Here is a 16116-nt window from a genome sequence, read left to right as displayed (position 1 = left end):
AAAAAAAAAAAAAAAAGGAAGAAAAGTTAAAGAGACAAGAAAATACCGTAATCCCAGCACTTTGGGAGGCCGAGGCAGGTGGATCACCAGGTCAGGAGATCAAGACCATCCTGGCTAACACGGTGAAACCCCGTCTCTACTAAAAATATAAAAAATTAGCCAGGCATGGTGGCACGTACCTGTAGTCCCAGCCACTTGGGAGGCTGAGGCAGGAGAATCGCTTAAACCTGGGAGGTGGAGGTTGCGGTGAGCCAAGATTGCACCACTATGCCCCAGCCTAGGCCACAGAGTGAGACTCCATCTCAAAAAAAAAAAAAAAAAAAAAAAAAAAAAAAAAAAAAAAAAAAAAGACAAGAAAATATATAAATATATCTGATAGTTTAGAGAAGAGCCAGAAAGTGGATGCAGACTGCTGATGATCCAGATTCTACACCCAAGGATGTGAACACAGTTCTGATTAATATGTTAAAGAAAATAGAAGGGGAGCAAATTAGATAAGAGGATGGAGAATTGAACAGAGAATTGGAATCTATCCAGAGAGACACAACCAAGCCTGGTGGCGTGTACCTGTAGTCCCAGCTGCTCTGGAGGCTGAGGCCAGACGGTCACTTGAGCCCAGGAGTTCTAAGTTCTAGTGTGCTATGCTGACAGGTGTCTGCACTAAACTTTGGCATCAATATGGTGACCTCCTGCAGCAGGGAACCACCAGGTTGCCTAAGGAGTGGAACTGGCCCAGGTCAGAAATGGAGCAGGTCAAAACTCCCGTGCTGATCAGTAGTGGGATTGCACCATTACAGTACGGTGTGAATAGCCACTGCACTCCAGCCAGGACAACATAGCAAGACTCCATCTCAAAAGAAAGAAAGAAAGAGGGGAAGGAAAGAAAGGAAAGGACGGAAGAAAGAAAAAAAATGACATTCTAAAGCTAAGAAAATTCACAATTTGACAATAAGGACACAGTAGATGGGTTTAATAGCAGATTGGACCCAGCAGAACATAGTAGTAGTCAGCTTGAGGATAGCTCAATAGAAGAGACCCAAACCGTGGCTCAGACAGGAAAAAAGAGGGGAACAACAATAAGAAACAACGACAGAAAACCAGAATAGAACATAAGAGGCATGTGTAACAAACTCCAAAGGCCTAAAATACATAATTGGAGCCCCAGAAAGAGAGAATAGAGAGAAGGGGCAGAAGCAATATTCAAAGAAGTAATAGCTAAACATTTCCCCAAATTCCAAAAGACAAAAATCTGTAGCCACGGATTCAGCAAGAAAACTTCAAACAAAAAACCAACCAGCATACCTGGGTATATCATAGTGAAATTGCCAAAAACAAAGACAAAAAATTTGACATGCAGCAAGACGAAAAGGACATACTACTTTGAAACGAACATAAGACGGATAGCTGTCTTCTCAACAAACAAAAACAATGGAAGCCGACAAGCAGTGAAATAACGTATATTTAAACCGCTGAAGGAAATTGGGTGCGGTGATTCATGCCTGTGATCCCAGCACTTTGGGAGGCTGAAGTGGGAGGATCACTTGAATCAGGAGTTGGAGACCAGCCTGACCAACATGGTGAAACCTCATCTCTACTAAAAATTCAAAAATCAGCCAGGCATGGTGGTGCACTCCTGTTATCCCAGCTGAGACACAAGAATCACTTGAACCCAGGAGGCGGAGGTTGCAGCCAGCAGAGATCACGCCACTGCTCTCCAGCCTGGGCAACAGAGCGAGAATCTGTCTCAAAAACAGACAAAACAAAACAAAACAAAAACTGCTGAAGGAAAATAGCTGACAATCAGAAATTTATAACCAGCAATAATATCCTTCAAAAATGAAGGTGATATTTTGCCTTCATGAGTTATTCCAAAACACAGAACTGAAGGAATTTGTTATCAGCAACCTGCACATAAAACAATTAATTGGAGTTCTTCAGAAAAAAATATATCAGATGGAAATGTAGAAATGCTAGAGAGGCCAGGTACGGTGGCTCCTGCCTGTAATCCCAGCTACTACCTGTAATCCAGCACTTTGGGAGGCCAAGGCAGGAGGATCCCTTGACCTCAGGAGTTTGAGACCAGCCTGGACAACATAGTGAGGCTGTCTCTCTACTTAAAAAAAAAAAAAAATTAGCTGGGTATGGTGGCATGCCTGTAGTTCCATCTTACTCAGGAGGCTAAGGTGGGAGGATCATTTGAGCCCGGAGTTTGAGGTTGCAGTGAGCTATCATTGTGCCACTGCACTCCAGCTTGGGTGACAGTGAGGCCCTGTCTTAAAAAAAGTAATGCAAGAGAGACTGAAGAACATGGTGTAGGTTAATATAAATGAATATTAACTGTACAAAATAATTGTAGTGTCTGTGGAGTTTAAATTATACATAGTACTAACATTCATGATACAAGTAACAGAAAAGACAGACGGGGTACATGGAATTTTAAAGTTGTATTGGAAATGTGATTGAAGAAATTATTTATATTAGAATGTGATCAATCAAGGATCACTATTATAATATTAGGATAACACTAAAATAATAAAGATGAATAACTAGCAAATTCATAGAAGGAAAAACATCCAAAATAAGGTAAGAACAGAGAAAGAAAAGATACAACAAATGGACCAGATAGAAAAAAATAATTAGATGAAAGATACAAACCTAACCACATCAGTGATTACATTAAATACGAATGGACTAAATATTCTAAGTATAAAACTAAGTTTACTGGTCTGGGTTAAAACAGCAGCAACAACAGGAGCTTGTTGTTGGGCTGTTGTTGCTGGGCTCAAACAATCCATCCACTTTGGCCTCCCAAAGTGCTGGGACTACAGGTATGAACCACTGCACTCAGCCTCCACATACTTTTAAGAAGAACATAAGGCTGGACCTGGTGGCTCATGTGTGTAATACTAGCACTTTGGGAGGCCGAGGTGGGTGGATCATTTGAGGTCAGGAGTTCAAGACCAGCCTGGCCAACATGGTGAAACCCAGTCTCTACTGAAAATACAAAAATTAGCCAGGTGGTAGTGGCACATGCCTGTAATCCCAGCTACTCAGAAGGTTGAGGGCAGAGTGAGACTCTGTCTCAAAAACAAAACACAACAAAACAAAACAAACAGGCAATTCAGTAGGAAGATGTCACAATCCCAAATCTGTATGTATGGGCTGAATAACACAGCTGTAAAACTTTTGTAAAGCAAATAGCAGAAATATAAGGTGGAATAGACAAATCCAGAACCAGCAGGATACTTTAATTTATCTCTCTATAACTGATGGAACTAACAGGAAAATCCTTGAGGATGTAAGAAATCTCAATAACAAAACTAACAAACTTGACCTAACTTACAGGTGTCACAGTACATCCAACAATTGCCAGAATTCATGTTCTTTTTTTTTTTTTTTTTTTTTTTTTTTTGAGACAGAATCTCACTCCGTCGCCCATGCTGGAGTGCAGTGGTGCGATCTTGGCTCATTGCAACCTCTGCCTCCTAGGCTCAACCGATTCTTCTGCCTCAACCTCCCGAGTAGCTTTTTGTATAGTTTCCAATTACCTGTTTAAATTTTTCATCCTCTTATCTAATTTGCCCCCTTCAATTTTCTTTAACATATTAAAACCACAACAATAAAAAACTTAGTTGGGCATGGTGGCACACACCTGTAGTCCCAGCTACTTGGGAGGCTGAGGTAGGAGGATTGCTTGAACGCAGGAGTTTGAGGGTACAGTGAGCTATGATCCTGCCACTGTATTCCAGTCTGGGCAACAGAGTAAGACCTCATCTCTAAAACAAAAAGGAAAATTAAGATGAGGCCTAAGCAGTGCTTTGAAGGCAATTTATAGCACTAAATGCTATAAATTAGAACAGAATAAAGGATGAAATTCAATTATGTAAAATTTTATCTAAGGAAGCTAGGAAAAATAAGTTTAATACCTCAAGAAAGCAGGAGGAAAGAAATAAAAATAAGAACAGATGTCAATGAAGTGCAAAACAAATGTATAGTAGGGGAAAGACAAACCCAAAAGTTAGGTTTTTTGTTTGTTTGAGACAGAGTCTAGCTCTGTCACCCAGACTGGAGTGCAGTGGCATGATCTTGGCTCACTGCAGCTTCTGCGTCCCAGGTTTAAGTGATTCTTCTGCCTCAGCCTCCCAGGTAGCTGGGATTACAGACGCCTGCCACCATACCCAGCTAATTTTTTTGTATTTTTAGTAAAGACAGGGTTTCACTGTGTTGGCCAGGCTGGTCTTGAACTCCTGACCTCGTGATCCACCCACCTTGGCCTCCCAAAGTGCTGGGATTACAAGCGTGAGCCATCGTGCCTGGCCTCAAAAGTTTGTTATTTTAAAAGATTAATAAAATTGATAAATTTCTAGCTAGTCTAGTTCAAGAGAAAAAAGATAAAACATAAATCACTAATAATATAGATGGAAAGGAGACATCACCACAGACCTTACAGATATTAAAATGATAGTAAGAGTATATTATAAACAACTAAATTTGACAATTTGAATTAATTGGACAAATTCCTCAAAAAAGCAATTAAAGCTAACAGAAGAAGAAATAGAAAACCTTTTAATCCAATATCTATTAAAGAAGTTGAATTCATTATTTTAAAACCTTTCCACAAAGAAAATATCAGGCACGCATGGCTTTCCTTATGTATTCTTCTAAACATTTAAAGAAGAAATAACACAAGTCTTACATAAATTCTTTCAGGGAATAGAAAAAAAGACATTTTCTAGCTTTTTATTATTATTATTGAGACAGACTCTCACTTTGTCATGCAGGCTGGAGTGTGGCGGCACAATCTAGACTCACTACAACTTCTGCCTCCCAGGCTCAAGCGATCCTCCCACCTCAGCCTCCTGAGTAGCTGGGACCGCAGGCATGCACCACTATGCTCAGCTAATTTTTGTATTTTTTGTAGAGACAGGGTTTTACTATGTTGCCCAGGCTGGTCTCAAACTCCTGGGCTCAAGCAATCCAACTACCTCGGCCTCTCAAAATGCTGGGATTACAGGCATGAGCCACCATAACCAGCCCTAACTCTTTTTTTTTTTTTTTAAATCAGTAAGAGTATAATCTAAACATTTAAACCTGACCAAGATATTACAAGAAACAACAACTACACCAATCTCTCATGAACTTAGATGCAAATACCCTTAAAAAGATACAGACAAATGAAACCCAACCATATATAAATAAGATATATCATGACCAAGAGAAATGTACATTGCTCACACTTGTAATCCCAGGACTTTGGGAGGCCGAGGCAGGAGGATCACTTGAGCCTAGGGGTTTGGGACCAACCTTGGCAATATAGTGAGACCTCATCTCTACAAAAAAGTTACAAATTAGTCGAGCATGGTGGTACACATCTGTAGTGACAGCTACTTGGGAGGCTGAGATGGGATTATTGCTTGAGTCTGGGAGACAGAGGCTGCAGGGAGCTGTGATCAGACCACTGCACTCCAGCCTGGGTGACAGAGCAAGACATTGTCTCAAAATTTAAAAAAAAAAGAGAGAAATGTATTCCAGATATGCAAGATTGGCTTAACATTTGAAAATCAAGTTGATGTTTTGCCACATTAATTTTCAAAATTGGAAGAAAAATCATAATTTTGAAAGATGCAGGAAAAGCATTTGAAAAAATTTCACACCAATTTTATGGTGGAAAACATCTCTTAGCAATAAACAAAGCAGAACAAGAAAAGCATCTCTTAGCAAACTAGGAATAGGAGGGAACTTCCTTAATCTGGCCACAGATAGATAAAGATCCAGATTTCGTCCGCGTGGATCTGTGTGAGTGTGTTGTCTATTGTGTGTATCCTACAGCACATATCCCTGAGATTGGGAAGAAGATGTCTACTATTCACTACCTCCATTTAACATTGTATTGTGGCCCAGCAAGTGCAATAAGGCAAAAATAAAAGGAAAATTAGGAAGTTACACACATTGGAAATGAAGGACTAAAACTGCCATTTTATGTAGATAACGTGATCAAGTACTTAGGAAACTCAGAAGTATCTTCAAACTATTAGAAATAATAAGTAGATTTAGCAAGGTCACTAGGTGAAAGATCAATATACAAAAATAAATGGTCTTTCTGTATGCCAGCAATAAATAAATGCAAAATGAAATCAAAATACTGTCTTAGTCAATTTTGTGTTGCTATCACAGAATACCTAAAACTCAGTAATTTATAAAAGATGGAGGTTCATTTAGCTCATGATTCTGGAGGTTGGGAGGTACAAGATCAAGTGGCTGCATCTGGTTAACTTCTGGTGCAGACCTCATGCTCTGTCGTAACGTGGCAGAGAAGCAGGAGGGGAAGGGGGCATGTGGGAAGAGGCCAAACACGAGAGGCAGCCTCACCTCATGACAACCCACTCTTGTGGTAACTAATTTGGTCTCATGAGAAAGGCATTAATCTCCTTAATGACCTAATCATCTCTTAAAGACACCACCTCTAAACACCACCACATTGGGAACTAAATTTCAACCTGAGTTTTGATGGGGACAAACCACCTCCAAACCATAGCAAATACCATCTATGGTAGTACCCGTAAATATCAAATACGTAAGCATAAATCAAATTAACGATGTCCAAGACCTCCATTGAAAGTTATAAAATGTTATTACCATGAATTTTTAAAGCCCTGGACAGCAGTTCCATTCAGAGAGAGGAACACCTGATGTTATGAAGATATCAGTTATTCTCGCATTAATCTATGAGTTCAATGCAGTCTCAATCAGAATCCCAGAAGCTAGCTAGCTTCCTTCCTTCCTTGCTTCCTTTCTTCCTCCCTCCCTCTTTCTTTCCTTTTCTTTTTCCTTCCTTCCTTCCTTCCTTCTTTCCTTCTTTCCTTTCTTTCTTCCCCCTCCCTCTCTCCCTCCCTTCCTTTCTTCCTTCCTTCCTTCCTTGTAGAAATTGACAAACTAATTCTAAAATGTATGGGGAGATGCAAGGGGCCTGGAATAGCCAAGCAGCAGCAGAACGTTATCTGTTCTACTCTCGATGGGCTGTGGGTAGTTTCCACAAATAGTGCTGCTGTGACTACCCCGTGGGTGTCTCCAGGTGAACATATGCTTTTCTGCTGTGTGTACTTCGTAAAAAAAGAACAAAGGCCAGGCACAGTGGCTCATACCTATAATCCCAACACTTTGGGAGGCTCAGGTGGGAAGAGCTCTTGAACCCAGAAGGTCAAGGCTACAGTGAGCTGTGTTTACATCACTGAACTCCAGCCTGGATGACAGAAAAAGAACCCCATTTCTAAAAAAAAAAAAAAAAAAAGAAGAAGAAAATTGGAGAAATCTTCTATTGTAAAGCTATGGTAATGCTGACAGATACAGTACAAGGATGGACTTGACACCCATTCAAAAGAATAGAAAATCTAGAACAGAGCAATGCGTATATAGGTCTCTGATTTATGACAACATGACATTACAGAACAGCAGGAATTGTTATTTTTCTTTCCAATAAATGGGCTGAGTCAATAGAAGACCACATGAGGAAAAATGTCTCATATGGTTATCTATTAGTGTCTGGGTTCTTACCACTATTGTACAAAAAACTCAACTCCAGACAAAGTGTAGATATAAAAAGTAAAACAATAAAATCCAGGCATGGGGGCTCATGCCATAATCCCAGCACTTTGGGAGGCCAAGGCAGGAGGATCACTTGAGGCCAGGAGTTCAAGACCAGCCTGGGGAACATAGTGAGACCCTGTCTCTAAAAAAAATTTTTAAATAAAAAATAATTAGCCAGGTATGGTGGTCTGCACCTGTAGTCCCAGCTACTCAGGAGGCTGAGGCACGAGGATCATTTGAGCCAAGGAGTTTGAGTCTCCAGTGGGCCATGATCACCCCAGATCTGGGCCACAGAGCAAGACCATGTCTTAAAAAATAATAAAAAGCTTTTAGAGGAAAATATCAAGGAGAACATCTTTGTGACTGTGGAGTGGGAAGAGATTTCTTAAACAGGACACAAAACACTAATCATAAAGAAAAAATGTTATAATTGGACTTTATTAAAATTAAAACCTTCATCAAAAGCACCATTAAGAGAATGAAAAGGCAAGCCAAAGAGTTGGAGAATATATCTAATAAAGAACTCCTGTCAATCAATGAGAAAAAGACAACCCAATTAATAGTGGACAAAAGGCTTGAACAGGAACTTTGCATAGAGAAAATCTAAGGGCTGATGAGTATATCAACTGTGACCAACTTCATTGGTCATTAGGCTAAAACAATGGAAAGCTATAATAAGATAAGATACTATTACTCACTCACCAGGAAGGATTCAGTTAAAGACAGTAGGTGCTCTTGAGGGTGAGGGCCTGGGGCAAGCCATGCTGTTGGCCAAGCTGTGGGCAGGCGTGCCTGGATCCCGGCGCCTCCTCGCTGTCTGGCTCAGCAGTCCCACCCCATATGTGCATTCAGCAGAAATGCACTCGTGTGTTCTTCAAGAGAGATGCACGAAAATGCTGGGTCACAAAACCCGTCAGGTGTAACAGATAAAGGAACTACGTATATTTACCCCATGGAAGACAGTGCAGCCACAAGGATTAATGACCTATGGCAACGTGCTCTATGATGGGTGAATCTTACAGAACAGCATTGCCAGATCTAGCAATACAATAGCAGATCGCCCAGTTCAGTTGGAATTTCAGATAAACAACAGACTCTTTTTAGTGTATGTCCCAAATGAGCAGCATTTGGGATATACTTACAACTATTTCTAATGACACTTTAAAAGTACTTATTTGTTGTTTATCTGAAATTGAAATTTAACTGGGTGTCCTGTATTTTATCTGGAGATTCTACACAAATACAACATCAGCAAACAAATCCTGCCACAAGAGATTTAGATAGAATTCTCATTTCTCCAGAGCAGCAGAGCAGGTGCGTGCCTCGGCCTATGGAGTCAGGATGGTGTCATGTGAGAGCCAGGGCGCTGCGGGCCTGGTTGGAGTTTCACATCTTAATCTGGCTGCTATTCACATGGGTGGGTTCAGCTTATGAAAGTTCTGCCCAAGGCCGGGCGCGGTGGCTCAAGCCTGTAATCCCAGCACTTTAGGAGGCCGAGGCGGGCGGATCACGAGGTCAGGAGATAGAGACCATCCTGGCTAATACGGTGAAACCCCGTCTCTACTAAAAAAATACAAAAAACTAGCCGGGCGAGGTGGCGGGCGCCTGTAGTCCCAGCTACTCGGGAGGCTGAGGCAGGAGAATGGCGTGAACCTGGGAGGCGGAGCTTGCAGTGAGCTGAGATCTGGCCACTGCACTCCAGCCTGGGCGGCAGAGCGAGACTCCATCTCAAAAAAAAAAAAAAAAAGTTCTGCCCAGCTCTGCCAAGCGCACTTCCTCACAACAGCCATGGCTGTGCAGGAACGTCCCATGTGGGACTCAGACCACAGACACAGCTGGAGCTTCTCCCAGCAGAGAGCAGCCCGCAGTCGGCCTGTAGGAGCCTGCTCCAGGAGCTTCCTGCTCAGCATCACTGAATTTACTGCACCTTTGGGTCTCGGCCTCAATGCCCCTTCCTCCAGGAAGCCTTCCCGGCCTCAACCAGGTGCCCTGCTGCACCCTCCTTCATGGCTTGTGTTGTCTTTGGTTGCAGCTGTCATTATTGTAGTTCAGTCATTGTTTGTATAAATACCTGTTTATCATCTGCCTCCCCCAACTGCAGGCTAAGTCCACAAGGACAGGAGCACGCCTGCCTTCGTCCTCGTGTCCTAGTGCCCAGTTCCTGCCGCATAGCCAGTGCTCCATGGTATTTGCGGAATGAAAGGGTGAAGGTCTGTGTGTAAACCAGCATATATTTTTTTCACTCCTTAGAGTTTTTATTCATGCAGCTAACACATGCCGAACAATCAGGGCTTTCTTATTTTCAGCAAAAGTTTCCAGAATCTTGTTTTAAAAAAGAAACTGTACTAGCATCCCAGCCAGCCACCTTGAACACCGTTGTCCTGGCCGGCGAGACCTGAGCCTTGATCCGTGGTGGAGGAGACCTGCTGGTGCCATGTGAATTCAGGTGCAAGCGTTCAGTGCCTGGCTGCTGTTCTCCTGGTGCAGACTCCAGGGTGCTGCATCCACTCCTGGCCAAGGAGGCTGGTGTGGTTTTGGGGACCCTCACCCTTGTGTTTTGTCTTGATTTGTAGGGATTTGCTGCAGACACTGACAGAGGAGGAGCTGCACACGCTGGAACGGAACCTCTGCATTTCCCAAGACGTGGAGTTCCCCATCCGCGCAGATGTGCAGGGACCCGCTGCGCTGACTCCTGCCCTCTCTGCCCCTCTCCCCCCTGAGGGGCCGCTCTCAGTCAAGGCCAAAGACCCGGACGCAGAGCTGGCCTGCTCCATGCAGTACGACGACCAGGAGCTGGAGCAGCTCAGCCGCATGGTCCACAGGGCTGGGGACGAGATGTCCTCTCTGCTGTCACCGCCCAGCGCCTGCCAGTCCCCCGCGCACAGGCCGGGAGCAGAGGGCAGCCCAGGCGGGGAGGCCTCTCCAGGCAGAGCGCGCCTGCGGTCGGGCAGTGACGAGGAGGAGCGCGTGTTCTTCATGGATGACGTGGAGGGGACAGCAGAAGCCCTGGCCAGGCCCGAGTCCCCCGGTGGGCCATTTGGGTGGGCAGGCAGTACTCGGGCCGACCCCCAGGAGAAAGGGCAGGGTGGGCCAGGCGGAGCAGCGGGGGTCAGCGCGCCCGCCTCGGAAAAGGAGGAGGACTTGAGCAACAACAACAGCCCTGAGGCCAAGGGCACGGGCGGGGCCAGCCTCGCGGGCACCAGCTCCTGCAGCTGCCTGGACTCGCGGCTGCAGCTGGACGGCTGGGAGGTGGGTGCGGATGACGCAGAGACGGCCGAGATGATCGCCCACCGAACAGGGGGCATGAAGCTCTCAGCCACGGTCATCTTCAACCCCAAATCTCCCACTTCCCTGGACTCCGCTGTCGCCACCCAGGAGGCCGCCTCGGAGCCCGTGGCTGAGGGGATGGATGGCGGCCCCCACAAGCTTAGCACTGCGGCCACCAACTGCCTCTTGCATTCCTGCGTGTGCTGTGGGAGCTGTGGGGACAGCAGGGAGGATGTGGTGGAGCATCTGCAGGAGAAGTGCAGCCCGGGAGGCGTCATTGGCGCCTCATACGCTGCCAGCTTAGCCAAGGCCAGCGACAGGGCCGCTGAGAGACAGGACGAGGCGCCCCCGCCCTCAGAAGATGCCTCCGACGGGTGGGAGCCCAAAGCCCCCACTTCCAACAAGTGCCTGCCTCACACCTCAGGTTCCCAGGTGGACACAGCGAGTGGGCTGCAAGGAGAGGCCGGGGTTGCAGGTCAGCAAGAGCCAGAGGTCAGAGAGCTGGATGCCGGGAGCCCCTTGGCTCATGAGGCACCTCAGCCCCTGTCGGGCTCCAGGTAAGAGCCAGTCTGGCCCAGGGACTCGGTTTGTCCTCTCTGCACTGGGGGCAGGTGCTGGCGCGTTCTCCAAGCATTGCAGGGTTTCCACCTGGGCCATCTTGGCCACCGACAGGTGCTGGGCCCTGGCCAGGTGTGGAGTCTGTGTGTGAGGAGGGCAGGGGCAGGAGCTGGCTGTGGAGGCACCTGCCCTGTGGGGCATCGTGCACCGGGAAATGTGCGCCAGCGGGCCCGCTTCCCTGTTTCTGATGTTCCAGGTGCCTTTCAGGTGTCATGGGCTCAGTGCCAAGCCCTCAGCTCACCTGCCACAGCCCTGGCTCATCCCGCACCTGGTGTGAGCCACGTGTGCCTATGCGGGGCAGAGGGAGTGGGCTGTGCCAGTGCTTGGCCCCTTGCCCTGGGCCACATCCAAGCACACTGCTCACTTCTCTTTGCTGACCACCGTGGCTGCCTGGCTCGCACCAGGCTGAAACAAGACACAGACCCATGGCTGTGGGTGTGGAACCTGGGGCCATAAGGGGTCCTGAGACCACCCACAGGCAAATTCCCAGGGGTGTTCCCAGGGCCTCTGCCCCTCCCAGGACTATCTCCTCCTTTCCCTGCACTGGGGGGAGGTAGGGAGGTCTCCTATCTCTTCTCATGGGCTCCCATCCCCCACACTGGAGACAGGGAGGGAAAGGCAGGGCCTGGGCCCAGCCCAGGGTCACTCGTGGCTGCATTGTCAGGGCCATTGGCCCCCTTGCCAGGACCACGCCCTGCAGGGCTCCCACCTTGGCTGTGGCCATGTCTATAGGCCTCTCTAACAGGGAAGAGAGAGGGAGGATAGGGAAGGGAGGAGGTTCAACTGGAGGCCAGAGAAGCCCCCCAGGAGCCGTGGGAGCTGGGCAGCAGATGGGGACAGAGGTCGGGGGCACAGGTGGCAGGAGTGAGGGGCTATGTTGGAGGATGGCGGGCAGGCCCAGGAGAGGGTCCTCACACCAGGGGAAGGGGCTTCTCGGTGCAGGGCAGACGTCTCCTTCTTCCTGTGCTGGGTCCTCCCAGGTCGTACACTTGCTGGAGGAGCAGGACTGGCCAGAGCCCCGAGACGGTCAGGCCATTCCTCCTCTCCGCTGCCCACTCAGGGCTCCAGGCCTCCCTGCCGCCCTTTCCTGTGCTGAGGGCTGGGTGGGCTGGGCCTGCTTCCCGGCATCCCTCCCCACTCCCCACCAGGACCTGGCAGCCTCAGTCACTTTCCATCAATGGATTTGCCTCTTCTGGACATTTCCTGTGAACACATTCAGGTACAGGTGGTTCCCGACTTACGATGGCTCGGCTTAACGAGGGCGTGAAAGTGACGCAAACCCAGCAGGAACCGTCCTCCGCGTTTTGGAGGCTAGGAGTGTTAGATGCATTTCTGACTTAGCATCCGATGGGTTGAGTCGAGGAGCATCTGTGGTGTGTGACCTCTGGGGTCCGGCTTCCTCCACCGAGCGTAATGTCTGTAAGGGCCACGTGTAGAGGCGCAGAGCGGCATGCCGTTCCTTTTTATGGCTGAATCACGCTGACTGCATGGGGAGCCTGGCTTTCGCTTCTTCATTCACTGGTGGATGGTGGATGTGTTGTTTCTACGTTTTGGCTGTGATGAAAAGTTGCGTCTGAGTGTTTGTGTGGACACATGTCTTCAGCTCGTCTGGGTAGATCCCTGTGAGCAGAATTGCAGATCATGTGGTCACTCTGTATGTGGCATTTTGAGGAGCTGCCAGACTACTTTCCAATGTGGCTGCCGTTGGCATCCAGGCAGCCGTGGATGGGGGTTCCAGTTTCCGCGTCCTTCCTCACACTGGTCATCATCTTTGTTTTGTCCTTAGGGCACAGCCCACTGGTCAGCAGTCAACTGATGGCTCTAACGCCACTGGACACCATTCTTACAGCAGGTTCCCTGGTCTCATTCAGCATGGCGTGTGTAGAGACTGCCATTGACAGCTGATTCAACTATATATGTGTGTGGTTCCCAGTCAAATCTATAAATAAGATAGACCCAGAGAACTCTGTCTGAAGGAACCTTTTTCTCCCCTGCCCCCAAAGGAAACGGTTTAAGAATGTTTTGTAGTACATCCTTCAATTTTAACAAATGTAAGCAAAGGCACATGCGTAGAAGTTCAGATACACACCCGCGTATCCCCCGTCCCCGTATCTGGTGAAGGGCCTCCTGCTACAGGTAGTCGCCCCCACCTCGCCCTCCTGGCCTTCTGCCCGAGCCGCTCCAGCGCTTGCTAGAGACGTCCCTGCTTCCCTTCACCTCAGGGCAGGGCCCCATGCGAGGCTGGCCTGGTGTGCCCTCGGGTCCCGGTGCTGGCTTGGGCTTGTTTCCAGCCTTTTGCTGTCACAGACGTGCCACGATGAACAGCGTTGCACAAACAGCCTCTCCTCTTTTGGGTGAGACCATTTTTGAGATACAGCCTGAGCTTCTCGGCCGTGTCAGCCAGGGCACCTTTTCTTACTACTGGATGCTTTCCTCAGGGGCTCAGACCCAGTTCATTGGCAATGGATCGTGTTTCTCCGAGTTTCACATGAAACCGTCAGAAATTCTTGGACAGGATAAGAGGAGAGTTTTTGGTTTGGGGCCTGCCCATCTTTTGCTGCTGGGAGTGGTGGGGGTTGTCCAGGTGACAGCCAGTGGACGCTCAACCCCTCCGGAAGCTCCTCCTGCCTTCCTGGCCTGAGCTCTGTGCTCCACCATGGACACAGCCTCTTAACGCGGCCTCAGCTTTCCAGGCCTCACGCAGCTCAGCACAGACGCTGAGGCTCAGCTGAGGAAAGGGAAGGAGCCCAGGTGGTGGTGCCGTCTTCCAGGGAAGTGTTTCTGGCAGGTGCTGAGGATCCGAGAGAGCAAGCAAATCACAGCGTAATCAGGACAGCACGTATTTGGTTTGATTTAGGACAGTGCCTGGGCCCAGCACTGTGCCCGGAGGTAGCTGGAAATCAGGTCAGCAGGCGGCAGCACATGGCAACTGTCCCATCCGAGGCATAGGCGGTACGCACCCCAGGAGCATCATTCACTCCCCACTCATCTGTGTCTCAAGCGTGTTCTGGGGTGGCTGGGCCAGGCACCGGAGACCCATCAAGGAACAAGAGACGTGGCCTGTCCTCCCAGGTGTCACCTCACACCACACGGAGGTGATAAGGCAGTGGAGGTTTTTAAACAGACAGGCAAGGAGGCCAGCTTCACACACGGAGAAAGTTCACGCAAATTCAAACAGCCCCGTGTCAGGAAGCCTGGCTGGTGATAAGTAACTTCTGTGCGAGGTCGGTTGCGTGCACAGGTGTGGCTGTGGTTGGTTACTCCTCCCCTTCTGCAGCAGGAGAGACTGAGACGGAGAGGGTGGTTATTTGCCCTAGCTGGGAGCATCTGGAAGAGCCCGGGCCTGTTTGGCCATGAGACCCGCTCACCCGGCAGGCACCCCTGCAGCCCCTGTGGTTGTGGCGTAGACGGTTCAGAGGGAAAAGAGGGCACGGCCCTGAATCATGGCTTCCAGTCCCACATGTGAGTTGGACCTCCGTGTGCTGCAAATGAAGGAAATGCGTGGAGCCGTGGCAGACCGGCCCGCGAGGCCAGATTCCCCCGAGACCCCTGGAGCCTGTGTTTCTGGCCAGGCAGACAACAGCCTCCAGGAGGAAGGACAGGGCTTCCCGGCCACCAGCCGGGGACAGATGCACACAGGAGGTGGGTTGGCACATGGCCCGCTGGGGTCCTGGTGCGAGGGTCCCAGCCAGGAGGAGCCCCTGTCTGGGGCATTTCCTCAAGTGGTGTTGCCGGAAGTCCAGACATCGTCCTGGACAGACAGCAGTGAATCAACCTTGCTGATGAGAATGTTCTGGAACCTATGCCCTTCGGCTCTTTTCATTTTACTGGCTTCTTTCCCACCTTCTCAGTGGTCAGTGAATCCTTTTGGAGAAGTTGACATTTTTTAAAAGCTTATTTTCCCCTCAGCTAGCCTCACCTCATTGATCCAGAACCTTCCATCCTCTTGAAGTCACCCTTGTAAGTTGTCTAGATGACAGAAACTCCACTCAGGCTGGTTGTCCGTTCCTTCCAAGGACACCATGAAGTAGATAAACATAAGAAGGAGAGACTGGGTCTGGTGGCTCATGCTTGCATTCTCAGCCCTTTGGGGACTGAGGCAGATGGATTGCTTGAGGCCAAGAGTTCAAGACCAGCCTGGACAATATAGCAAGACCCCATCTCATGGAAAGTAAAAGTAAATTAGCCAGGTGCAGTGGTGTGGGCCTGTAATCCCAACTACTTTGGAGGCTGAAGCAGGAGAATTGCTTGAGCCTAGGAGGTGGAGACTGAGGTGACCTATGATTGTACTGCAGCCTGGGTGACAGAGTCAGACCCTAGTTCTTACAAACAAAAGAAGGAAAGAAGGACATAAATATTACCCCTAATCTTATGAGCAGTTTTATTTTTTTTTTCCCCACTGAACATGGTTTTATAGTTTCCTCTATGGTTTTTTGTCTGCCTCTTGGATCCTCTTTTCTTTTCTCTTCTTTGTCTTTCTTTTCTTCCTTTTCTTCTTTCTTTCTTTTTTCCCTTTCCTTCCTTTTTTCTCTTTTCTATCTCCTTTCTTTCCATTTCCTTCCTCCCTCCCACCCTCCCTTCCCTTCCCTCCCTCTCCCCTTCCCTTCCCTTCCTCCCACCTTCCCTTCCCTTCCTCCCACCCTCCCC

The 16116-nt window shown here is 48.2% G+C and overlaps 1 protein-coding gene across 13 annotated transcripts in view; it reads left to right on the top strand.

The window, feature by feature from the left end:
- Positions 1–16116, top strand: part of ZFYVE28 (zinc finger FYVE-type containing 28) — a 153380-nt gene that overhangs the window by 105168 nt on the left and 32096 nt on the right. For 12 of the 13 annotated variants that reach the window (XR_001886403.1, XM_017876242.1, XM_017876241.1 and 9 more), the window contains one exon: positions 10158–11408. Coding sequence is in view for 12 of the 13 variants with exons in the window: in XM_017876242.1 (XP_017731731.1) it covers positions 10158–11408 (1251 nt within the window). In the remaining variant the exon portion in view is untranslated. Of the gene's footprint in view, positions 1–10157; positions 11409–13255; positions 13380–16116 lie in introns of those variants that run through there. The other variant, XM_017876251.1, reaches the window with a different exon arrangement.

The sequence above is a fragment of the Rhinopithecus bieti genome, unplaced genomic scaffold (assembly GCF_001698545.2).
Source record: "Rhinopithecus bieti isolate Rb0 unplaced genomic scaffold, ASM169854v2 scaffold_9581, whole genome shotgun sequence".
Lineage (NCBI taxonomy): Eukaryota > Metazoa > Chordata > Mammalia > Primates > Cercopithecidae > Rhinopithecus > Rhinopithecus bieti.
This window is presented reverse-complemented; position numbering and strand designations above follow the sequence as displayed.